General features: G+C 35.9%; 3 protein-coding genes across 8 annotated transcripts; 2 read left to right on the top strand and 1 right to left on the bottom strand.

Moving 5' to 3' along the window:
- Positions 1-153: 153 nt before the first annotated feature.
- Positions 154-8,565, bottom strand: LOC131435580 (general transcription factor IIE subunit 2). The gene is made up of 4 exons (XM_058603621.1): positions 8,440-8,565; positions 1,211-1,304; positions 987-1,085; positions 154-932 (listed from the first exon to the last, which is right to left on the bottom strand). Exons 2-4 carry the CDS (start codon positions 1,270-1,272, stop codon positions 206-208), a joined length of 888 nt encoding a protein of 295 aa, XP_058459604.1. The 5' UTR covers positions 1,273-1,304; positions 8,440-8,565; the 3' UTR covers positions 154-205.
- On the top strand, positions 6,629-11,247 carry LOC131435578 (chitooligosaccharidolytic beta-N-acetylglucosaminidase-like). Of its 6 annotated transcripts, none has more exons than XM_058603617.1 (4): positions 6,629-6,857; positions 6,927-7,171; positions 7,934-8,036; positions 9,280-11,247. In XM_058603617.1, exons 2-4 carry the CDS (start codon positions 7,168-7,170, stop codon positions 11,012-11,014), a joined length of 1,842 nt encoding a protein of 613 aa, XP_058459600.1. In that variant the 5' UTR covers positions 6,629-6,857; positions 6,927-7,167; the 3' UTR covers positions 11,015-11,247. The 6 variants fall into 6 exon arrangements, with proteins under 6 accessions (XP_058459600.1, XP_058459601.1, XP_058459599.1 ...); XM_058603618.1 differs by having other exon boundaries at positions 6,629-6,864; XM_058603616.1 differs by having other exon boundaries at positions 6,629-7,171.
- Positions 11,248-18,190: 6,943 nt separating this feature from the next.
- LOC131438836 (chitooligosaccharidolytic beta-N-acetylglucosaminidase-like) lies at positions 18,191-22,234 on the top strand. The gene is made up of 3 exons (XM_058609166.1): positions 18,191-18,301; positions 18,752-18,857; positions 20,350-22,234. The coding sequence occupies exons 2-3, from the start codon at positions 18,775-18,777 to the stop codon at positions 22,067-22,069; spliced, it is 1,803 nt and encodes a 600-aa protein (XP_058465149.1). The 5' UTR covers positions 18,191-18,301; positions 18,752-18,774; the 3' UTR covers positions 22,070-22,234.
- The last annotated feature ends 2,376 nt before the right edge of the window (positions 22,235-24,610 follow it).

Here is a 24,610-nt window from a genome sequence, read left to right as displayed (position 1 = left end):
TGCAGCTGTCTTTTAACGAATTAAGTTTAATACTTTATCGGTAGGGAACAAAAAACTGTGTAGATTTCTAAATCTTTTTGGCTGGGATACATTAGGCGTTTTCACTGAACCGAAGTAGTCGTTAATGTTGATTATACAAAAAAAAACAATAAATAGTTATAATCAATTTTATTCCAAAAACGAGCCCAAATAATTCAAACCCACCTCAGTTACTCTGCTTCACTTCCTGCACTGCATTCGACTGTGTCAAAGTGTTGTCCTCATAAGTTTCCAAAACATCGGCCAAATGTTCGTTATCCCGGGGCTTTTTGAATTGCCGTTTCTTCGCCTGCACCTTCTTCCGTTTCGGAATCATTGGCTTTTTCGGGCCATGGTCCTGCATTGAACGGATGCCCTGCTTCTCTAGATACTCATCAATTTTGGCATCATCCATGGCATCCACAGTTACAGCACGCCATAGCTTTTGAAAATCCTCGTCAATGTGGAAGTTCGCTGTTCGATCATTGTAGAAAAGTACTTTCTTTTTGTCGTTCGGCCGAGTGATAAAAACTATTTCTGAGGCCCGATTTTTCAGAACTTTTTCACAGTGTGGTAGTGATTCTTGCACGTCGTCTAGTAGTACACCTCCCAAACCCTTTAAATCATGCTGCTTAAGTAAACGCATCAAGCTCTTCCCGTCCTTAATTCGAAAGACAGCCTTAAACACGTACCGTCCATCAGGAGTTACTTCTATTTTTGGATTATTTCTAAGTGCTTCTGTTTGAAGCCAACTTTTCACACTGGAACCGATATCCAGTTGATTGGTTTCGTCCAGGATGTCTTCCAAAGTAAGAGGATGATCTTCTCCTTCCTGGTGACGAGACCGCATATGCTTCACTATCTTTGCAAGAACACCGAAGCGGTACTGTGAGCTCCCAGACATAGTTTTGTAGCTAAGAAATATGAATGTTGAAGAATTATTACTATCGAACAATTAAGTCACTTACTTGCTGGCATCCATCTTTGGTGGAGCAATCGACGGACGCGGTTTCTTGACGTCTTTTGGGATTCCATAGCTTGGTTCAGTACGGGCCTTCTTCTCGACGCTAAAATTTGTAACAATGCGAATCTATTTTAAAATACATTTTGGACGTACTACTATTCAATCAAATCAAACAATGATCAGTAAATCAATTCATTTTACACGTTAATAACTGGTTTTTGTACTTACGTTGGCGTAGCCATAGCCCGTCGCTTGAAGGCCTCACGCTCTCGGAGTAATGCAGGATCCATATTGAACTTAATTTGTTAAATAAAAATAATTCCTGTACAAGTAAAATGTATGCTCAAATCTAACAAATTTTTAGACTCGATTGCTGAATAAATGTAAGCTGTCAAAACAATATATATAGAAATTGATATACTATAGGCTGGCGGTTTCTTGAATTGAGTTGTGAGTTACCGCGATGATACACTGAAAAGATTTACAATCAGCGATGCCAATACTACGGATTTCGGTATTTTTACGGATCTACGGAAGTATCAAATGCAATCTAATTAATTAAATAATTGTTTAGATACCAATGGAAAATAATCAAATATTGTTGCATCATCTCCATATATTTTTTTTGAAAATCCGATTAGAAAAAAAATCCTCCGCCACCGATCACTCAGCTCAATGAATTAGAGCTCCAAATACACTTGTAATCAAACTTATGGAGATTAGGGAAAAGGGACATAATTGATTACAATGTATTTCTAACAATCCCAAAATAGTTGAAATTGGGGTAAAATAAAAGGCATCTAATATAATCTAATCTACTTCTAGCAACGTCTCTAAGGTACAAAACAGTTCGTAGTATCCCGCTTGTAAAAGTACCATTTGAACAGTGTAATAAACTATTCTACATATTTTCCAAATCATATTCTTAAACGTTTGATGATATCTAACACAGTTAGTTTAAGGTATTCGTTGGTTGGAGTGCTCGTTAGTACGATATTCGCTGGTTGGAGCTTGCTCCAATTGAAAAACACTTCGGCTCAACAGTGCTTAAAGCAGTTCAAATTGAACTGCCATCTCCGCCTAGCAGTTCAATTCAAACCACTAAGCAGACGCAAAGTTTGCATTATTTATGCAACACTTATAATATTGCACACACCCTCATTGAACATAATTCAAAATGACTGATACGCCATTCAGTTTCATAAAAAGTGCACGTAGTCTAAACTTAACTAAACTATCTACTCATTATTGAGTACAGGGACGAAGCTAAAAAAATTTGAGTATGTCTCAAAAACGTACCACAACAGTACTAGTGACAATATTCTACTAACAGCTCAAACGGAAATCTAATAAAAAAATATTTTCTTCAAAATGTATCACGAAATTTGAGTTCCTTGCGTTCAAAATAAAGAAATTCTTGTTTTAGGTTTATGTACAAGGAATCCATAGGTAAAGTCATTCTTCATTCTTTTAAATGGGAAACGCAAACAAGTGATTCTAAACCGTTCCATTTTGTTCGGTTTGGGTCAAAATTTAATAATTTTAATATACTTCTGTAGGACTTCTCACTTAGCTTAATTGAAACCACAAAATTGATGTAGAAAACATCTATGATTGATGATTCATGGTCTCAAAAGCCGACTCTCGATACGACAATGAAAATTTATTCTAGCAGTTTTAAATTCGATAAGAATGTTCCGAGAATGGCAGGACGACGCGGTTGAAGGTTTTTTATTTTCACCCAAATATTCGAAAACTAAACACTTACTCTAATGTATGTATGTAATAATACTCAAACTCATACATAAATATTGCAATATTATTCCAGTTTACTGATTTGAGTAGTCGAAACTGTTATGTTCAAAGATCGTGTAGATGCAATAGGCAGAGATGGCAGTTCAAATCTTCGCGCCAAGATCATGCGATTATTATTCTCTTACTACTGACACGGAATCGCGTGATCGGATCTCGGCGGAAAGATTTGAATTGTATTTTTCCGGTGTCAGTATCATAGTGTATAAAGAACTACACTTGTTACACAACCATACTTGGGGACTCGAATTTAGTGTTTGACCCCTCAATTAGAAAGTAACATTTATTTCATTTTTCTGATCATGCTTATATGAGCCTCCTTAGGCTTGCTTTTTCGTTCTAAATTTATAACTGATCTAATCTAGAATACCTATCCGACTTTTCATTTCATATCTTTCGTTTTTCCCAGTTAATGCTTGCCGAAAAGAACCAATCAAACCGATATAGTAAACTAGTAAACATTATACGAAAATGAAAACCAAATAACATATACTATTGCATCCTTTCAGGTAGAGGCTCAAACACACACTCAAGCAAATTGAGTAGTAAAAATCATAAGGCAAATCTTATGATGCATCAAAAATCACCAAAATCATAATTTCATAAGATTAATATGAACAATATACCTCTGCAACATACATTTCATCTATCACTATAATAGTTTTCATACGAACAACTTATGAACTCCACAATATATGAGAGAAGTTATGTTTGTTATAGAAATTTCGCACAATATTCCTAAAAAGTTCGTATGAATTTCATAAGGCGTTTTATTGGAATTCCAATTTTCGTGATTTCATAAGGCGGTCTTATTATTCGCTTACGATATTCTTGTGGCTAAAAACCATACGAAATCATTATGAAATTCCATATATTTTTTGCCTGAGTGCACGACAACTGGCTTGTAAAACCAACGCCCTATGAATTGAACCGCCAACCCAGTGGTGATAATAAAGGCCTTTACAAATTATAATGAAAAGGTTCACAAATCTGAGGCGATACACTAGTTCTTTTTATGCGACTTTTTTATGAGTTATGCGGTTTTTTTTAATGCGAAGTTTCAGAGTTATGCGGTTTTTTAATGCGAATTTTCAGAGTTATGCGGTTTTTCATGCAAATTTTCAGAGTTATGCGTTTTTTTTTTATGCAAAGTTACAGAGTTATGCGGTTTTTTATGCGAATTTTCAGAGTTATGCGGTTTTTTGTGCGGTTTTTTGTGCGGTTTTTTTATGCGGTAGGTAAACTCGCATAAAAAAGACTTCAGTGTACTATTATTAAGAAAACAGCAAAAAATTTAATCCTGGAAAATATCAGTCATTTCGATCAGCGAACTCAATACGCTAATACGATAGATGGAGTGTATTCATAATCCAGCTAGCAAATTCCAGTTGTATGAGCATATATTCATTTCAACAATGTCGCTCTCCTAATTGAAACAATGTCCCTTTCAAATTGAAAGGAACTACCTCTTTTTCAATAAATGTTTTCAAGTTCCTCAAATGAGGGCCTATACCAAATACAAATCATAATACGGAATGCTTCGACAAATTTTCAAGGACACATTTTGCATCGTGCGGTACACTGTCATGACACACTGTCAGAGTGACAATGTACTTTAACGAATTTTCTTTAAAACTAGCAACGCTGAAGAGTAAGAACAAGTTCACCATAGTTACTGTTTATTATAGTAAAAAATACGAAAACAAATTAACAAGCGAGATCTTCCAACGAAGCTTTAATTTATCCAATTCGTTCTATATTCAACTATCATAGAGCTAATTGGTTGGATTACAGATCTCACATTGAAAATCATGTGGATCATGAAACTATTTTAGACAATTATGCGGACATCAACACAGCAATTGATCATTATATTATCGAAGTTAGAAATCTTTCTGTTCCCAAAGCTCAAACTAAATTAAATTCTCCTATCATCGATGACAATCTTCAACTGCTCATTCGGTTGAAGAATGTTCGTCGACGACAATACCAACGTTCTCGTGATCCTGCTATGAAAAACATAGTTAAGGATTTACAAAAAGAAATTAAACATAGATTTACTCATTTGCGAAATGAAAATTTCGCTAAAGAAGTTGAACAAATTAAACCATATTCTAAACCTTTCTGGAAACTTTCTAAGGTTCTTAAGAAAACTCAGAAACCAATTCCTGCACTCAAGGAAGGAAATCAAATACTTCTTACAAATGGCGAAAAAGCTCAAAAACTTGCTCAGCAGTTCGAGAGCGTCCACAATTTTAATTTGAACGTTGTAAGTCCTATTGAAAATGAAGTCTCACTGAAATATGATCATATTTCAACCCAAGTGTTATCACAAGATGACATTATTGAGACGAATTTTGATGAAATTAAATCAATTATTAGGAAACTTAAAAACATGAAGGCTCCTGGTAATGATTCTTATTCTTATTAAAAATCTTCCAGATGTTGCCTTGAGACTCCTGGTTAAAATTTTCAACAAGTGTTTTTCATTAGCTTACTTCCCAAAAAAAATGGAAAAACGCTAAAGTAATTCCTATCCTCAAACCTGATAAAAACCCAGCAGAAACATCATGTTTTATAACTACTCGGTTGTGCTACGTTTCAGAAAAATTTTGAATTGTAAGTGAACTAATCGATTTTCTAATAATGTACGGAATGAGATAGGTTATTGTTAATATTCGAGGTTTGAAAAATAGAGAACAGCAGCGATAAACATAAACAAACAAGTTTGTTTTGCACCGTAGCAACTAGCATAGAGCGTTGCCAGAAACGAACTCCTTCCACATTTTCAAACTATCACAATGAAAGGGAAATATTGGCTAGGCTTGCTTGTTCATGCTGGACATTGGAGATTCGTTTGTATGGGACTTAGGGGTATTATTATTTGTATTTGCTTATACTCTCTGCTAAAAAAATTATCAGTGTATATTACAGTTGGTCGATTAGAGCAAATTCCGCAGCTGCACGATTCATGTGGGTGGTCTATAATATAATTGAAACTGAAATAAACGTATCCTCAGAGCAAATTCAGCAGCTGCAAGATTCATATGGGTGGTCTATAATGTAAATGAAACTGAAACAAACGTATCCCCAGCAATTCGTTTTAGTTTTATTTATTCGACCAGTTCTACTGTCAAATTTAAAACTGGTCTACGATGCCGTTCTATTTTTTGTATATTTGAAACACGAGTAAAACACTGCTGGGGCTGCCAGTTTTTCTTGTTTTAAAATCCAGATTTAAATTTTGTAACTGGCACAAATTATGAATCTAGAACTAAAACACTACTGAATATGCCCTCAGCAAGCAGTTTTAGTTTTATTCATTCGAACAGTTCTACTGTCAAATATAAAACTAGTATACGCAGCCGTTCTATTTTTTCTATATTTGAAACACAGATAAAACACAGCTGGGGCTGCCAATTTATTTTGTAATAATTCTTTAGATTTAAATTTTAAAACTGACATAAATTCAGCATCTAGAACTAGAACTCTCCTGAAAATGTCCTTAGAATCCCATTTGGCTCTCTTTTATTTTATTCTCTTTGAACTTGATATGCAAATGGCACTCACAACGGTACTCAGCAGAGATGCCAAGTTTGGAGATTTGTCTGAAAATTTGCAAATTTCTTTGAAAGGATTCGGATTTAGAAAGATTTATCATTAATTCTGCAGTTTTTTAAAGTTTAATTCAGCCTGTTAACATAAGTTATATACTTCTGAAACTAATTCAGCTGTTTTTGTTGGCTCTGTGAACCTACAAAATGGAGCACTTTCCTAGAAGCATTTAACATTTTGCTAACATTTATAAATTTGATCTGGCATCTCTGCTCTGCAGTATCATGATGTAAACAAACAAGGCTTTCGGAACAGGATTTGTTATCCCATTCGCCTTCATAGTGTGCAGTATAATTTAACTAATTATTATTTGAACAGACTGAAAGTAGAATTCACATATTCCTGGTTTTAACTTCTTCTATTTCAAATGAACAGCTTTATATGTCAAGTAGTTTAACCAGTTTTATCTGTGATACTAAAATTTTGTTCCTGTTTTAATTATTCGATGGTAAAGTGTAAATAAAGTCCTCGAATGTCCATTGATCACTCAAACTTAATCGTTCTCAAATTTTCAAAGTAATCGATAACATTGACACGGTAAATAATAAAAAAAAAGACAACGAAGAAATCGGCAAACAACTTGCGCATAAATATGAGCCGAACAAAGTGCGCCCACAACAGTCCGTGAAACGATTGTCATCGAATCGACACGCTTTTATAGCAGACAAGACAGCAACTTCAAGCAGTTCATTGGCCGCCGTTGAAGAAGAAAGTAAAAATTGGTCGGAATTTTTGTGACTCACGAAAAGAACCAGTTAATGGGTACGTACCGATGGCTAAACAAACGAAATCCTAACGTATTTTAGAATGTGGGCGTAACAAACAAGAATTACATGAGTATTCTAATTCGATGTCAGTTTAAAAAAAAACAAATTTTACAATTCCTGAACAAGGTAAAAGATTATGATTTAATAAAGTAAAACTTTTTCATCCTTAATATATTGTAATTACACCATTTTACCCACAGTTTTGTTTTTTGGAACACTTGAATCACATATTTAAAATTATATGAATACTTACTAAATTAATTAGCCAAATTCGAATGTTAGTACTAAAGTGTAAAAAAAACTAGCATCTTGAACTAAATATATTAGTTTCATGGGATTTAACAGTTTTATAAAAAGGCCGGACTTTCGAATATAGATTATGTTAGTAATTTAAATTGATAAAGTTGAAATGAACATCCCTACCAAGGAAAAGCTTCAATATGGTGTCAGCCTTAAATGATCAGCTGCACCCTACTTGCTACGAAAGGGCATAATGTCGCCTATCGATGGTGTTCAATAATTGTTTCCTCCCTTTCGTTGCACACCTTTCCACAGTTTCAGCACCAACTTTCTGATTCAGCAAAATGATTTGAACATGCAAATCGCGATACACGTTGTGATTGATCGATATCAGTCTTAAAGACCGATCATAATACACACCTTTGCTAGTCATTTCAAACATTCGGACAAGTTGATAACACTAATTAAAATCAATTTGGACTGTGCTCTAATAACAGGAGGTCCCATATCTTTTTAGGAATATCTCACACGAATGTCGAGATGAAGGTACGTTTATCAGGAGCTATTTTGGTCTTCGCAAGCTTGATAGTCGCAGCAGCATGGGCACAGCACTCGGAAAGGTAAGATAAGTAAAAATACAATTTAGACACATTACAATCTCAAATAGTATTGCCAAAGAGTGAACACAAGTTTTCATCTATATAGAGTAACAACTTCAGTAGTCATCACATATATAAAAAAGTGGGTGGGTAATGTCAGAGACATAATTGAATGACGTGAATACGAATAACACTAACACGAATCTTTACACTTCTGAATATCGAAAATCGTTCATTTAGACCAATGTTTGTAAATGCTCGAACGCGAAACAAGTAACGACAACGACGTGTTGTTCGAGAATGAGTTGTAGTTGGAAACTGTAAATTATGGTGACTTGTGGAGATATGCAGATTATCATGGACGAACAGTAATGGTTGAACATCTCATACGTTATGGATATTATTAGAGTACAACTCTACTAACGAGATGACAATCGGTACAACAGCTCTATTTTGGAACTGTACGATGATGCATTAAAAATCGTTTTATACATATTTTATCTAAATAAAGAGAAACCACACTGCACTTTCCGATAATTTTTGAACTAAACGTAATGATTCGTCATGACTGACCAGTACACAGGAGCGATTATTCTACAGACCATTCTTAAGAAGTTTAGTTTTGCATAGTGCAACCCGTTTACAATTGGATTAAATGCACATGTTTCTGTTTCCTTATGCGTTCTTGTCACACCGTATGTTTTTTTATATATTCGCCATTGGGAACCAAATCTGTTAGTGTAGTATTGGCTCCAATGCCTGTAGCAGTCAGATTACACTTTCAGCTCGTGATTAGGATTCTTTGTTTATGTTTGCTATATCTAAGCTACTAGGTATCGGTCGTAAACTAGTAAGAGTGTGATAATGGTGGCGAATAAGCTTTATTTGGCACTTGAGTCGTTCATCTGAATGCACTGCTGGTAGTAAATGGAAATCTAATTTTGATACGCAATGAAATCTTCCTTACTGAAAACCAGCATTCTAGTTATATCGCTCACAGCGATCGTTATTACTGTAATATACTTGGGAATTGTGTACTCAAAACCAGGAGTAATCAGCCCGGAAAGGTTTGATGTATTATATTTCTTCAATCTAGAACGTTTTCGTTCATTAGTTCCGTCAAGCTTCATAACTTATATGGAACCATTACTTCAGTTTACACGAAATAGGCTAGGAAAGTAGGCAATTCATTTATTTTATGTGCTTATTCACAGCGCAATTCTTATCTGTCTGGATACTAATAACCGTCCTTTCTATTTTTCAGCAACCCGGTATGGGGCTACCGATGTGTAGACAGTCGTTGCGAAAAAGTTGCTCTGGATGCCAATGATGCACTGCAGAAGGCGGTTAGCCTGTCGGTATGTCGTCTCTACTGTAACGAGATATTCGGTACGCTGTGGCCCCGTCCGACCGGCGAGTACCGTTTGGGGAACAATTTGATCCATATTAATGGGTACGATATTGAATACCAGTGGGATAAATCATATGAAGCATTAAGTAAGAACTGGGACACTAGCGTCGAGCGGTTCCGGTCCCAGTTGATGAATAAAGCTTCTGGCGAGCAGTTGAAATCCGGAGGAAAGCATATGGTAGTAAGAGTGACCGTTGATACAGATTCGCTTGTACTGAACCATGGAACAGACGAGAGTTATAAGTTAGCCATAACTGGGACGGATGCAGGAGATGTGTCGGTAAAGATTGACGCGAAAAACTATTTCGGAGCTAGACATGCTCTGGAAACCTTAGCGCAGTTGATCGTATTTGATGATTTGCGGAATGAATTGCAAGTTGTGGCAGATGTAGAAATCCAAGATGCTCCAATGTTTCCACATCGTGGAATATCATTAGACACTTCGAGAAACTATGTCGATTTGAAATCTATCAAAAGGACGATCGATGCATTGGCGATGGTTAAAATGAACGTCTTCCATTGGCATATTACTGACTCGCAAAGTTTCCCATTAGTCATAAAGTCTCAACCGCTTCTGCATACGTACGGCGCCTACTCACACAAAGAGATCTACTCGGACGAGAATGTAGCTGATATAGTCAATTACGCTTTGGCGCGTGGAATTCGTGTCATTCCGGAACTGGATGCTCCGGCACATGTTGGCGAAGGATGGGAGAAAACAAATCTCACCAGCTGTTTCAACTTTCAACCATGGGTTAAATACTGTGTGGAACCACCGTGCGGCCAGTTGGATCCTACCAAAGATAAGGTCTACGATGTACTGGAAGATATCTATCGCGAAATGAATGATATGTTCAGTAAGTCAGACGTATTTCACATGGGAGGAGATGAAGTATCATTAAGTTGCTGGAACTCAAGCGTTGAAATTCAACAATGGATGCAATCGAAAGGATGGGGCCTGGAGGAAGCAGACTTCCTGAAGTTGTGGAATTATTTCCAGAGTAATGCACTAGCACGACTTGATAAAACCACAGGAGATAAAAGGCCAATAGTGATGTGGACAAGCCATCTTACGGAAGATCCCTATGTAGACAAGTATCTTGACAAAAATCGATACATAATTCAAATCTGGACCACTGGCTCTGACCCTAAGCTAACGAAGCTCTTAGAGAAAGGTTTTCGTGTGATCATTTCCAACTATGACGCTCTTTACCTGGACTGTGGATTTGCTGGATGGGTTACGGGTGGTAACAATTGGTGTTCACCATACATCGGCTGGCAGAAAGTTTACAATAACGACCTCAAACTGATGAGTGGACCCTACTCTTCACAGGTTCTGGGAGCTGAAGGCGCTTTATGGACAGAGCAAGCCGATCAATTGACATTGGATGCCCGTTTGTGGCCAAGATTAAGTGCGTTGGCCGAACGGCTCTGGACTGATCCTCGCAGCGGTTGGGAACAGGCTGACTCACGAATGTTGATCCATCGAGAAAGACTGGTTGAGAACGGCATTGCTGCAGAAAGCTTGCAACCGAAGTGGTGTCTGCAAAACGAAGGAAACTGTCCGATGGATCAAGGCAGAATTTAGTATTCTTTGACACTGTCCATGCAGCTGTGATTTTGCTTGAATAATCCGTCGCTTTCAAAGCTAACAGGCAATGTTCAGTACTTGATAACAGTTTAGATATTGTTAGTATTATGAGCAGATCAAAAATTGATTGTGTAGAATTTACTTTTACCGTATTCTTTTCACATAAATCGTTAAAGCAATTTTTTATAATAAAATGAATTTACAAACTCCGCTATTCATTAATAAACATTATTAACTACTTTTATTATCTTGAAGTTACTAAAATACCTTTATGTCCCTTTCAATTCAACAAATACGCAAATGCGACTTTCAAATTACAATTTTAAATACAGTTGACTAGATGTTTTGTTCTGGAATGAACAGAAATTTCTGTAATGACCATATGCTGCTCGAAATTTTCTTATTCATGGAATCTTATTTTGTATAGTGTATAATTGTTATTAGATAAAAATTATGTCTAATTATGGTCGTTCGCCGGGTACTGGTGTAATCGAACCCCTTTGTTAGTATTTTTTTTTAACTGTTACTACAAGAGTATTTCCTTCGCGTTGGAAGTCCGATTTTATTTTTCCGGTATACAAGGAATCAGATAAAAAAAATGTAGACAACTATCGAAAGATAAAAGATAACATGTCTAACATCAGACCCTGTCAGCTTGGAGCGAAGTCAATCTTCAGTTCAGCAACGCCATCGCACGGCATCACCACAGACTAACAGACATGACAGTATGAGTAAATTCTTATAAAAACAATTTTTCGTGATGCACTAGTTCCACCTATATTGTACTGCGCGAACTATTTACTATCGGTACACCCCTTGTGTTACGTAAAAGATTTTTTACTAGTTGGTTTCCCCTCGTTTGTCAACACCGATCAGCTGCTTGCAGGGATGCCTGATTTCATCAAAATTTTTGAAAATGAATCGTCACAATAAAGTTTTGGATTACGTTGATAATATATTTAACTTTTTCGCGATGTTGGAAGGTAACCATTTATTTGACTCAACGTTGTTCATCTAGACTATTTTTTATTGTGTTGGTAGTTTTCACCCGAAATTAAGTGGCGGCAGACCAGAAGCAAGTAAATATTGTAACAAAACGGGTTCGATTTTGTATTGCCTTGGAGGATGAGAAGTAGGCATAATTCTGTATATAGTTTTGGCAATATGTATTAAATCTGTATCCTGCATGATATTCGCATGGACGTATACAAATCAATACATTACAGGTAATTCTGCATGAATGGCAACTCTGATGGTAAATGAAAAAAACAAACACAGTATAGATGACAGACAGGATGTTTTTGATAGGGTAACGTGGCGCCATCATGACACATGTGAGTACTGTCCCAAATAAAGGAATATTCGAAATGACCGTTAAAATGATTGAAGAATCTAATTTGAGTGTCCTGTCTGTTAGTCTGTGGCATCACATTCAACATATCATGTCAATTGTATGGGTGCGCAACCCTGCTATTTTGGCGCGCACGAATTTGACATTTTTCTCCCCTACTTCTATGTATAAGATTCGATGCGGGCTCGCCTGGGGGCGACATGCTCGCAAAAAAGGATGTTGCCAATGATTTGTTCGGGAAATGTGAGAGCTGGATATCTTGTTAATATGATGTCTTTGCTAACATGGTACAGAACTTACCAAAATTGTTTGAGTTTTTAGTTTGATCATTAAAATGCAAAGCCTTGGAATTACAATCTTTTTGTAGAATTAGACCTTCTGTTTCAACAAACGTCGCAGCCGAATCATAGCGTACAGAATCATTGCATGGCTGGTGCTACGTTCCTACTGACTCCATATGACAACTTGCTTGTACGACCACTGCTCTATGCATTGAACGGCAAATCCGGGACCAATTCTGTATAAAATGTTCAAAACTACGAATGTAACAATGAAAGATTCTCTTTGTTTACTTTCTCTTTCGATTATTACGGTACTATTAGCAATCCTTCTTTCCAAGTATTTACAGATAATAATAACTTAAGCTATCCCCTTTTAATCTGCATTGAAGAAATTCCCGAAAAAGCAAGAATATTTCGCAATAATCTAAAGAGAAAGTAAACAAAGAGATTGTCTCATTGTTACATTCGTCGTTTTGAACATTTTATACAGAATTTCACAAAATGAATGTATAACCGCTTTGCTTTGATTATTCCACTTTAATGACGTGAATTTTTGTCGACGTAAATTTTCGTCGACGTTTATTGTTTGCAAATGATCTAAAAATATATGTTGAAATTCTTAACACTTAGGATGCTATATTTCTTCTACGACAACTAGAGAATTTTGCAGATTGGTGCGAGATCAACTGATTGATTCTGAATCCGAATAAGTACCTCTCAAATTTAATTACTTTGTTGGGGGAATCGCGATAAGCAGAACCACTTGTGTTACAGATTCCAAAAATCATTGTAGATGGTTCTTTCGGCCCAAATAAATTGAAATCGATACTGCAAAAAAACAGGAAAAAATCTTGTAATATTAAATCAAAACTGTTTCGATTTGTAGTCTATGCTAGTTTATGCCCTATTAAACTTTCTCTACTTCTATTCATTGAGCAGTCTACAAGAATACCACAGAGAAAAGTATCATCACACTACTAAGTGAATTAACACAGTTTTTATTTGCAATTCCCCATCTCCATCTCGAATTTACGCATTGTTTGCTAATTGTTTTTTAATTGAATTTATTACAAAGGTTTTGAACCAGATGTCAGAAGCCATTTAAGTCAGAAAAACTTTTTAAAGAGTTAAGAATCGAATCCAATTAGATAGGCCTCCTGAAGAATGATCGTCTTGCCCATATGTCCTCAATTACAGGCCCGTAACCAGGATTTCATTTCGGGAGGGGCCCAAAGATTAAAAAATAATGTTATTGAATCTCGGTGTGCCTTTTACGGCTGTTTTTAACATACACTTTAAACTTTTCCACTGGAACTGATATTTCGTTACGTTTACTGTCTCGTTATTTCTGTAGCACATGTCTGAGACATTTTAAATAATTATATGTTTTTGATTTCGGGAGGGGCCAGGGCCCCTCGGGCCCCCCCTCTGGGTACGTGACTGCTCAATTATGAGTATATTTAATAGCTGTCAGAATCGGTGATTGTGTATCTGATAAGCATGGGGGTATATCAAGAATCCTACAAGGAAGCATAAATGCAATACATCTAGATTCTCCAGTGTAATGGTAATGTAATTGAGCTGCTCGTGACACCAAATACGCCGTCTGGTGTAGAATAGGTGCGTAAATGCTCCTAAAATGCATGTATAAAGTCGCCTGCGCATTTCACACAATCACAGTAGCTAATGGAAAAAAGTACACTTGATGTATGCTACCATAAATCAAATAAACATAGATCTCCGACTGTAGGGTGACTCTAACAGCACCTCTAGTGAGAAACGGGTGTACTTTTTTCCATTAGCTACTGTAGTTTTGTTAAATGGGCAGGCAACTTTATGCATGCATTTTAGGAGCATTTACGCACCCATTCTCCACCAGACGGTGCTTTTGCTGTCACGGGTTGCTCAACTACATTAGTATTACACTGGAAAATCTATGTTTATTTGATTTATGATGCTACTATGGTTGTGTTAAATACGCAGGCAACTTTATACATGCATTTTAGGAGCATTTACTCAATTACATTACTATTACACTGGATAATCTAGATGTATTTTATTTATGATAGTACCTAATGGAAAACAGTACAACGGTTTCTCACTAGAAGCGTTGTTGGTGGCTCCGTATAGTGAGAAATCGAAGTTTATTTAATTTATGAAGGAAGCCATCTCGGACCACTGATATTTTTGCTGTATTATAGCATCGTAACTTTTGTTCTAAAAGTATCACGGCCTTAATTTACTAATGATCTCAAAATTTATAACATAATATGGGAAATAGATGATGCCTTATTCCTGAAAGGCAAACTGTTATTTTTTTGCTGATTTGTGTGGGATCAATCGAATTGTTCTAAATTTCAAGGACTGGTCGATTATTAAATTCACATAAATAAAAATTCCTCGCAAATTATCATTACGACGAATTATAACTTTACATTAATTCAGCTTAAAAAAATTCGCGTAAAATTTGATTAAATGCAACGGAGTTACACATGTTTTTACAATGCTATTATAAAGCTAAAAAGGGCGATTATTAAACTCTTATAGGATTATTACTCTCATAGTTATTATTAATGTTTCGTAGCTCCAAAATATAGCATTGAATGTCGATATATAGCACGGCGGAAGGCTGTTGTAAAATAATGCTCAGTTACGTTTTGAATGCAAATTTAATGCACATTGCTTTAAAGTATTTTTCTTTATGATCGACTTAGGAATTTAAAAAAATTTAGATTTCCGAAATCGAATTTTGTTTGGATGCCAAGTGTCTAAAAAATGCATGAAACGTAGAGATCAGATGTAATCTAAAAATTTTTCGCCTTTCTCATATAGAAAGGCTTCTTAATCACTGTGAAAGTCGACTTTTTAACCGAGGCTCGGAGGACCGAATGTCATATACCATTCTCATTAGCTTGACGAACTGAGCAAATGACTTTGTGTGTATGTATGTATGTGTGTGTCTGTCTGTGTGTATGTGACAAATAATGTCACTCGATTTTCTCAGAGATGGCAGAACCTATTTTCACAAACTCAGATTCAAATAAAAGGTTTTATGGTCCCATAGATCGCTATTGAAAAACTATTGACGCTATTGACTGCACCAAAAAATGAAGAAAATTGTCCCTCACTTTTCTCAGAAATAGCGTGACTGATTTTCACAAACTTGGCTTCTAATGAAAGGTCTTATGGTCCCATAACTCACGAATATATTTTATCTTTTTCCGACTTCCGGTTCGGGATTACAAGGCAATATGTGCAAATCTATGAGAAAATAAGCAATCAATTTTCTCGGAAATTTCTTAACCGATTTTACAAACTAAGATGCAAATAGAAGGTCTTGAAATTCTTCAAAAAGTCCTTGAGAATTTGATCCAGATCTGACTTCCGGCTCCGGTAATACAGTGCGATTAGTGAAAATTTTCAATTTCTTGAATATTTTTTCACAAGCGATGGCGAAACGAGGTGAACATTTTTATAAAACTTACTGCTAAATGCATCTAGTTGGCAGATCTTGTTAGTTAACAAGTATATAAACCTATTTTGGGACTACTAGTCCCCAGTTTCCGCTTCCAGAACCACCAATAATAGTGAACAAAAGCTCCAAAACCGTAACTAACTTCGATTTCCCAGCAACGGTTAAACCGATGTTCACAAATCATGATTCAAATTAAAGCTTTCATTGTCTTAAAAGATTCGGAACTCCGCGTAAAAAAACGGCATAACTTTGGAAATTCGCGTAAAAAACCGTGTCGCTTTGGAAATCTGCGTATATATTTTTTTCATATATTTTCATATATACTTATGAATATTTCCTTATTTATAGATAGAGGCGTTGAGGAGCACTAGAAACATTTGTCTTTATTTTTGATGTTTTTTTGGGGTTTTCTTTTCTTTTTGCATGCTGAATTAGAATAAACATTAACAAAATACTCCGTTTTTTTCTTTTTGTGATAGAGTAAAGGGCTCATCATATTTGTAAGGACGTTACCTTACCTCAGCTAAAAACACTTTTGATATGTTCACTACTGTGCTCCTAATTTCATCTCAAAGGTTTTTTATTCATCCTATCGTTGGTCCTTCATTCATCCCAAAAATTAACAATGGCGACAACAATCAAAACCAAAATATTGCACTATCTACAGTCTCAGGTTCAAAATGTCAGAATTCTTCTTAAAAAGGGCCTAATGCCAACTACGAGACAACACACGATATTTTAAGAAACAGTTTGGAATCATATCGACGTTTAAAATTTTTTTGGTCGTTTTCGTTACCTTTCGTTTTAAATTTAAAATTTTAAAATGGAAATCTATCGTGAAAATATTCGATGATGAGCACTGATAAACATTTATATTACATTTTTGAACCAATTTGAACTGATTCATTTTATTAGTGAAAACAGATAGAGCAGATACATATTTTCTATGAAAATATCTGGCATCTCTGTATTCAGAAACATGACGAACTACACATCTTGAGACGAAATTGTTTCCTAAATTTAAAAAATGAGTTCGCCGGAGAATTTAAAACCATTTCTTCCAATGAGAAAGTGTGACAATAGCATTGTCGTTGTAAAATATTATTCATGTTCAAAGTAATGAGGTGAAGGCATAAGATGGAAATAGGAGCTCAGATGAAATAGGGAGCCGTTACCCTACTTTATTCAGGCAATAATAAAGAAAAATGCTTTCTACGTTCGATTACTAATGACTCGGCAATTCATGATTCAATCCTGTTCACTTCTGCCAAGCTGGCAGTAAGATTGCTGCTGGCAAGTTGGGTAATAATTGACAGTTCACCAATTTAACACTATCGAGTTTCTTAATAATTATATATTTTACTTAGGCGAGTACCGAGCACTCGACTATGCAAATCTCGGCATTTTTTGAAGAAATTCAGCAATAAAATTAAAGTGTTACATCAAGGTACAACAGGTTTTATTTTAGAAAATTTATTCTACATTTTTAAACTATCTTTCGTTAATTTTTGATAAATAGTTCATTTCGGCAAAACAAACAAATTTTTCACCTCGACGTAGACGTTCATACCTCGTAGACTTTCATGCCTAGACAAATGAAAACTTTTTAAGAGACCTCTCCCAAAGACATCATATTAGCCCTCATATTTTCCGAACAAATAATTGGCAAACTCCTTTTTTGCGAGCATGGCGCCCTCATGCGTGTCCGCATCGAATATCGTGCATAGAAGTAGGGGAGAGAAATGTGAAATTCGTGCGCGCCAAAATTGCAGCACTGCGCACCCATACAATTGACATGATATGATGAATGTGATACCGTGCGATGGTGTTGCTGAACTGAAGATTGATTTCGCTCCAACCTGACAGGGTCTGCCTCTCCTCAACCATGAATCATCTTGGTTCAGTAATTCAGGAATCAGTATTTCTGTGAAAAGCAAGGGTGCTTTTTACTTCAGGACTGAATTTTACCCCATTTTACTCTAATCAATAGTGATGGCACAGTGAAGAAAGAAAAAGACGAAGAAATCGTTATATAGCTTGCTCATAAAAATTGAGTTGATGGAAGAGCATTCAGAACAGTCAAGGAAACGGTTGTCCTCGGATCGACTAACACAAGACAACTTTAAACAGTTTGCAGGGGAAGAAGACAACTTTTAGATGTATTTTTAGTATTTTGGGTACGTACCTAGAGAGGGATAAAAAACAGGCAGTGAAATAATAATTGTTATTCTTTTTAGAAGCCATATTTTGATAACAAAATTTCAAGTTTTAAACTAATACTATCGATATTGTTCCTTCATATAAATTTTGTGATAAACTCATTGGAAATGATAAACAAGCACTATAATTTCTACTAAACACAATTGTATTGTTTCCCCTCGTAATAGTTTCCGTCCACATTTTTCACTCCTTCCCGTAGTTTCAGTTCCTACGTTTTGAATATGAAAAGTGTACATCGTAATTTTCCGATATGTTTCAAATAGTTATATTGAACTTAGTTTATTATTAGGCAGCCCTGAAAAAGACACTTTTAGTCATATAAAACATATTCAACTATTCAGCAATTTGTTAACAGTAATTAATATCCAACTAAACTGTCCAATAACACCGATTTTGAATCATTCTAGAAATATCTCACCCGATTGGTAAGATGAACGCACGGTATCCAGGATTGATTTTGGTCTTCATCAGCTTGATAGTCGTAGAAAAAGCATTTACACAGCAATCAGAAAGGTAAGACAAGAAACAATAGAGACTAATTTTTTGACAATTTGTTTTCTATGTACTGAAGAACATTAGTACATTTGGAGAATTAAAAAAAACTGATGAAGAACATCACTCATATGCATCCTCACGTACAGACCAGCAAACACATGCTTGTGCAAAAAGTACCAAAAAAATCTAGCATAAAAGTTCATCAATGTATTCTGAATGTCTTCCGAAATGTGTAGAACGATTATTCCACTATTGGTACTTAAGGTCTATTCACATCTTTCCTACTCGGTTCAGCCCACTTGTACGCGGCGGGCAGATTTCCTCCCAGACGACTGGCTATGTCTGCCAGCCATAACCAACAATGCAACAATGCAACAGCCGTTTCCGGCAGAGAATTTCGCCTAGCGGTTATTAACGGTTCTTTTCTGTCGGATTCTTGCCATACAAGATTGGCAGAACCGTTTTGAATCGGTTCTACATTTTAAGCGTCTTAGTTTTATTTTTTCAATAAAAGATACATATGAAAGGCAATAAGTTATTGTCCTTCATATATACTAATCATGGAAAATGTTATTGCCAAAAATATTGCTTTCTCACTACCAAACATACCCATATTTCAATCTCATTTACCTCGTCTCAAGATTAGTTTTTTGTACGTACATGCGGAGTTGAGGAATATCAAATGAAGTCGAATAAAAAAAAGAAAAAAGAAAGAGGAGGGAAATAAACAAGACACGTAGAGCGAGATAATGACGTAATTTCGCCTGGACAATTTTGACAGCAGCCGGAATGCAGCCAGCCTTCTGACGGTTGCCAGAATTCCTCACAAGCGGGAGGAGGTATTCAATACGAACACTCCCACTTGTCCGGATCTGTGCCGATACGAAACGGTGTTGGACAATGCTGCTGAATGCACGGATTAAATACTTGTGGAAAAATATTAGAGTACGTACACGGCTCCGTGTCGGTACTGAACCGGATTGGAAAGGTGTAGATAGACCTTCAAACTCTTATTTCTCTATAATTAGCGGGAGTGACAATAAATAGATTTTTTTTAAAATGAAATCTTCGAATGCTATGTTTGTGTTCTATTAAGCCTTTATCTAATTAACTACTTGATCTGATACTGTTTCCATAGTTTTCAAAATACAAGTTAAATACCCTAGCGATTGTTTTTTTTTTCGTGCAAAGAGACATTCAAAATGTCTTGAAATAAATCACTTGAGTCAATAACGGATAGTAAACAGAAATCTGATATCAATACACAATGACGCCTTCGGTTATAAAATTTGTCTGTTTGGAATATCGTGTATAGAGATTTCTTCAACTGGAGTATTGTGTATTCAAGTGCACAAGACATCAACCCAACATGGTCCAATGTATTTTATTTCTTCAATTGATAACGTTTTCAAAGTACTAACAAGTACTCTAATTTGAACCACATAGACTAAAGATAAAGACTGGACAATTCGAATATATTTCTTTTAATTTTTTTTTAATTTTTTTTCAGCACTCCAGTCTGGGCTTACCGGTGTGTAAATAACCGTTGCAAGAAAGTTGCTTTGACTTCCACTGAAACGTTGCAGAAAGCAGTCAGTCTTTCGGTATGTCGTACCTACTGTAACGAGATATTCAGTACATTGTGGCCACGCCCGACCGGCAAGTACCGTTGGGGTAGCAAAATGATCCATATTAATGGGGACGACATTCAAAACCAATGGAATAAATCGTATGAAGCTTTAGGCACGTACTGGAACATCAGCCTCGAGCGGTTTCAGGTTCAGTTGACGAATAAAGCTTTCGGAGAGCAGTTGAGATCCGGGGGAAAACGTATGGTGATAAATGTGGCCGTTGATACAGATTCTCTGGTACTGAACCATGGAACGGACGAGAGTTATAAGTTAGCCATCACAAGATTAAACTCGGGAGACGTGTCGGTAGCGCTCAGTGCAAAAAACTACTTTGGGGCTAGACACGCCTTGGAAACCTTGGCGCAGTTGATTGTATTTGACGATTTAAGAAGTGAGTTGCAAATTGTGACAGATGTAGAAATTCAAGATGCTCCGGTATTCCCACACCGTGGAGTATTGTTAGACACTTCGAGAAACTATGTCGATTTAAAATCTATCAAAAGGACGATCGATGCATTGGCGATGGTTAAAATGAACGTCTTCCATTGGCATATTACTGACTCGCAAAGTTTCCCATTAGTCATAAAATCTCAACCGATTTTGCATACCTATGGTGCTTACTCACGCAGAGAAGTATATTCGGCAGAGAATGTAGCTGATGTAGTACATTATGCCTTGGCACGAGGAATTCGTGTCGTTCCGGAACTGGATGCTCCAGCACATGTCGGCGAAGGATGGGAGAAAACAAATCTTACTAGTTGTTTCAATATCCAGCCATGGGGTCAATACTGTGTGGAACCACCGTGCGGCCAGTTGGATCCTACCAACGATAAGGTTTACGATGTACTGGAAGATATCTATCGCGAAATGAATGATATGTTCAGTAAGTCAGACGTATTTCATATGGGAGGAGATGAAGTATCATTTAAATGCTGGGCTTCAAACGCGCAAATTAAGCAATGGATGAAATCAAAAGGCTGGGGTCTTGAAAAGGCTGATTTCCTAAAGTTATGGGTTTATTTTCAAAGTAATGCATTAGAACGGTTTGACAAATCTACAGAGAAAAAACGGTCAATTGTGCTGTGGACAAGCCATCTTACAGAAGATTCCTATGTAGACAAGTACCTCGACAAAAATCGTTACATTATTCAAGTTTGGACCACTGGCTCTGACCCCAAGCTAAAGACTCTGTTAGAGAAAGGTTTTCGTGTGATCATTTCTAACTATGATGCTCTGTACTTGGACTGTGGATTTGCCGGATGGGTTACGGGTGGTAACAATTGGTGTTCGCCGTACATTGGTTGGCAGAAAATTTACAATAACGACCTCCGACGAATGAGTGGACCGTATTCTTCACAAGTTCTGGGAGCTGAAGGCGCCCTATGGACAGAGCAAGCCGATCAATTGACACTGGATGCCCGTTTGTGGCCAAGATTGAGTGCGTTAGCGGAAAGACTCTGGACTGATCCTCGTAGTGGATGGCAACGTGCTGATTCACGAATGTTGATCCATCGAGAAAGACTAGTTGAAAATGGCATAGCTGCAGAAAGCTTGCAACCAAAGTGGTGTCTGCAGAATGAGGGAAACTGTCCGGCTTGAAGATCAAGGCATGATGTAGTATTCTTTGGCTCTGCAGCTGTGATTGTGATGTAATGGTCCCTAAATCAAAGAAACATTGTTGCGCATTTGATAACAGTTTATAAATCGTTGCGAAGTCCAAAAAACAAATGATTCTTTTTGCCAATTTTTAAAATAAATCTATAAACCTGCTGCTTTTTAATAAATCATTTACACTCCTAATTTATTCATTTCGGATCAACATTAGTTTCGTGAATTTCTTTCGCATTGATTGCTTCGCACAGTTAAAATTCCTTGCGAGTTGTTCCATGCAAAGTTTTAAAAAAGCGGGTGGGTAATGTCAGAGATATAACTGGATGTCGTTAACACGAAAACAACTGACATGTTCCTTAACACTTCCGAATATCAATTAGTTGATCAATTGTATGAATTATGCAAGCATTCCTCTTTTTCCCCTTTTTCCGCAAAAACAAAGAAGGCTTCACTTGATCTCGATTACTGTGAATTTCACACAGCGAAAAGTGCACAAATCTAATCATACAGTTCTAGATTTGCACTAAACTGAAAAATTTTACCTTCGATTTGCGAAGAAGAAATCCTAATAGTTCCTTAGAAAACTTTTAGAGCCATTAGAACGGCTGATTTTGTGTGATGCTCCCCACCGTTGTCCTCTTTTCGTTGTTTTTTCACCAATGCAAACGACTAGCAGCTGTGACGTAATCGCTCTTGTCGGAAGCGAAACTAGCTTTGCAAACGACACAAAATACATCTGCTCGCAGTGGCGATAGAATCCAAACTGATCCAATTCTTGTTAAGAGGTTTCTTTTTACGTGATTTCGTTTGTAGCTTTTTCACTAATGGGCGGCCCTAACGGCTATAAAAATAACCACATACATAATTTTAATTTCGATTATTTCATTTCGGATTTGCATAATTCATTGAAAGAAACTATCAAAATGCTGTAAGGATCCGTTTCTAGCATTCAGAAGGACCAAATTGTGGAACTCACTACGATATTAAACACTGTTCGGAACATTTTTCTCGAACGATTTGTTGTACAGCAGCTGATATTTTGTTCTCTCCCAAGTAACAATTCGAATGCCTTATGGTTTTGATTATAATTTATAGGAGTTTTGTAATTGATTTTTCAATCACTACCTGTTTTATGCCAACTATAATAAGTGTCTCTTTTAATCAGTAATATCATAGTTTTCAAAACTTCTATAAAACCCTTTACCTGCATTAAAAATAAAATTAAAATAAAACAATTTGCACTAGAATAAAACCATGCAAACACTCTTAATATTGCTTTCAAACATTTTCTTTAAAACATTATTGTCAGTTAAATTCTTTCATAAATCTAGTTTTGTGTGTGTGCGTGTTCATTCTATGACAATTTCACTCAGAGTAAATTTGAGGGTTCTAAAGTACATTTATGACACATTAGTTGTAGGCTATTTGATTTATTGCTTCTTAGGTTAAGTGTAATTTGCATTAAAAGAAATTTCATGGCCGCCATTATGATGTTCTTTGCGTAGCCTTTATTGACATCAAATAAACTTCGAAATGCAAAAACGAGGAAATATGTTGGACTTTCATGATTCATTTTCAGATCGTATGCACAAGTTTTATCGCCACAGAATAGTTTTATACAAAAATGACGATGAATCACAAAAAATAATTTTCATAAATCATGGAGACTTTCGCAAAAACCGCTATTATTTCAAGGCGATTAGTTATAATTCTTATTTTTATCCTTACATTCACGATAAAAATAAAAGCGCATGAAGTTTTTACGTTCGGAAAAGGTCTCAAACTCGTAATTAAAATATAATATATTGTTACTGATTGCATTCAAAGTAGACATGACACACATAGTCAAGAAAAATATCATCAAAACGACAGTTTATTCATAGCGGAATTCATTCCATCCAAAGAAATTTAATGTTGATCGTAAAGCTGGTTTCAAAATTTTCTTGAATTTGGAGTTTTAAAGCAGGTTTATGCAGATTCTTCATTTTGATTTATAAACCTTATGAAGAATGGTCCACTTTGCAGGAACATGCTCTTATAGAGGTTTTCAGTAGGTTTTCGTGGAGTTTAAAGTTTTATTGCAAGATTTATTATATAGCATTGAAGACAGCTACAAGTATTTATTAATATTAAAATTGTTACTTGGGCTTCCTGAGAACACATTCTGATTGGCTGGTGTTGACAGGTTTTTCAATAGTGTACTATTGAAATACTTCAATGCTGTTGCTATACACGTTTAAATTGAAAAATTTCGATTCTATTGGTAGTTAGATTGTATAAATGCTTTCACAGATCACTGAGCTATGAGCTTTAAAAATACGAGAAAGGCAAACGCGCCTTATGAATTATCCTCTTTGATACTCTTTTATACCAAACATTTCAGAAAAGTTTAATTTTGAATTATTTGAAATTATGTCACACAACTGAAAATTTTATCATAAAATTGTGATCATATTTCCGATGGCATGTAGCAAAAATTATGTTGATTCGTTACATACAACAAGAGATATTCACGATCAAAAACTTATC

The sequence above is a fragment of the Malaya genurostris genome, chromosome 3, assembly GCF_030247185.1.
Source record: "Malaya genurostris strain Urasoe2022 chromosome 3, Malgen_1.1, whole genome shotgun sequence".
Classification (NCBI taxonomy): Eukaryota; Metazoa; Arthropoda; class Insecta; order Diptera; family Culicidae; genus Malaya; species Malaya genurostris.
The sequence above is the reverse complement of the archived record's forward strand: the minus strand, read 5'-3'. Positions and strand labels throughout refer to the sequence as shown.

Coding starts and splice junctions, on each gene's coding strand:
- LOC131435578 (XM_058603614.1), top strand. CDS start 8,967: ATGAAATCTTCCTTACTGAAAACCAGCATTCTAGTTATATCGCTCACA. Junction 9,194..9,279: donor ACACGAAATAGGCTAGGAAA/GTAGGCAATTCA, acceptor TCTATTTTTCAG/CAACCCGGTATGGGGCTACC.
- LOC131438836 (XM_058609166.1), top strand. CDS start 18,775: ATGAACGCACGGTATCCAGGATTGATTTTGGTCTTCATCAGCTTGATA. Junction 18,858..20,349: donor TTTACACAGCAATCAGAAAG/GTAAGACAAGAA, acceptor ATTTTTTTTCAG/CACTCCAGTCTGGGCTTACC.
- LOC131435580 (XM_058603621.1), bottom strand. CDS start 1,272: ATGGATCCTGCATTACTCCGAGAGCGTGAGGCCTTCAAGCGACGGGCT. Junction 1,086..1,210: donor CGGGCTATGGCTACGCCAAC/GTAAGTACAAAA, acceptor TACAAATTTTAG/CGTCGAGAAGAAGGCCCGTA. Junction 933..986: donor CCAAAGATGGATGCCAGCAA/GTAAGTGACTTA, acceptor CATATTTCTTAG/CTACAAAACTATGTCTGGGA.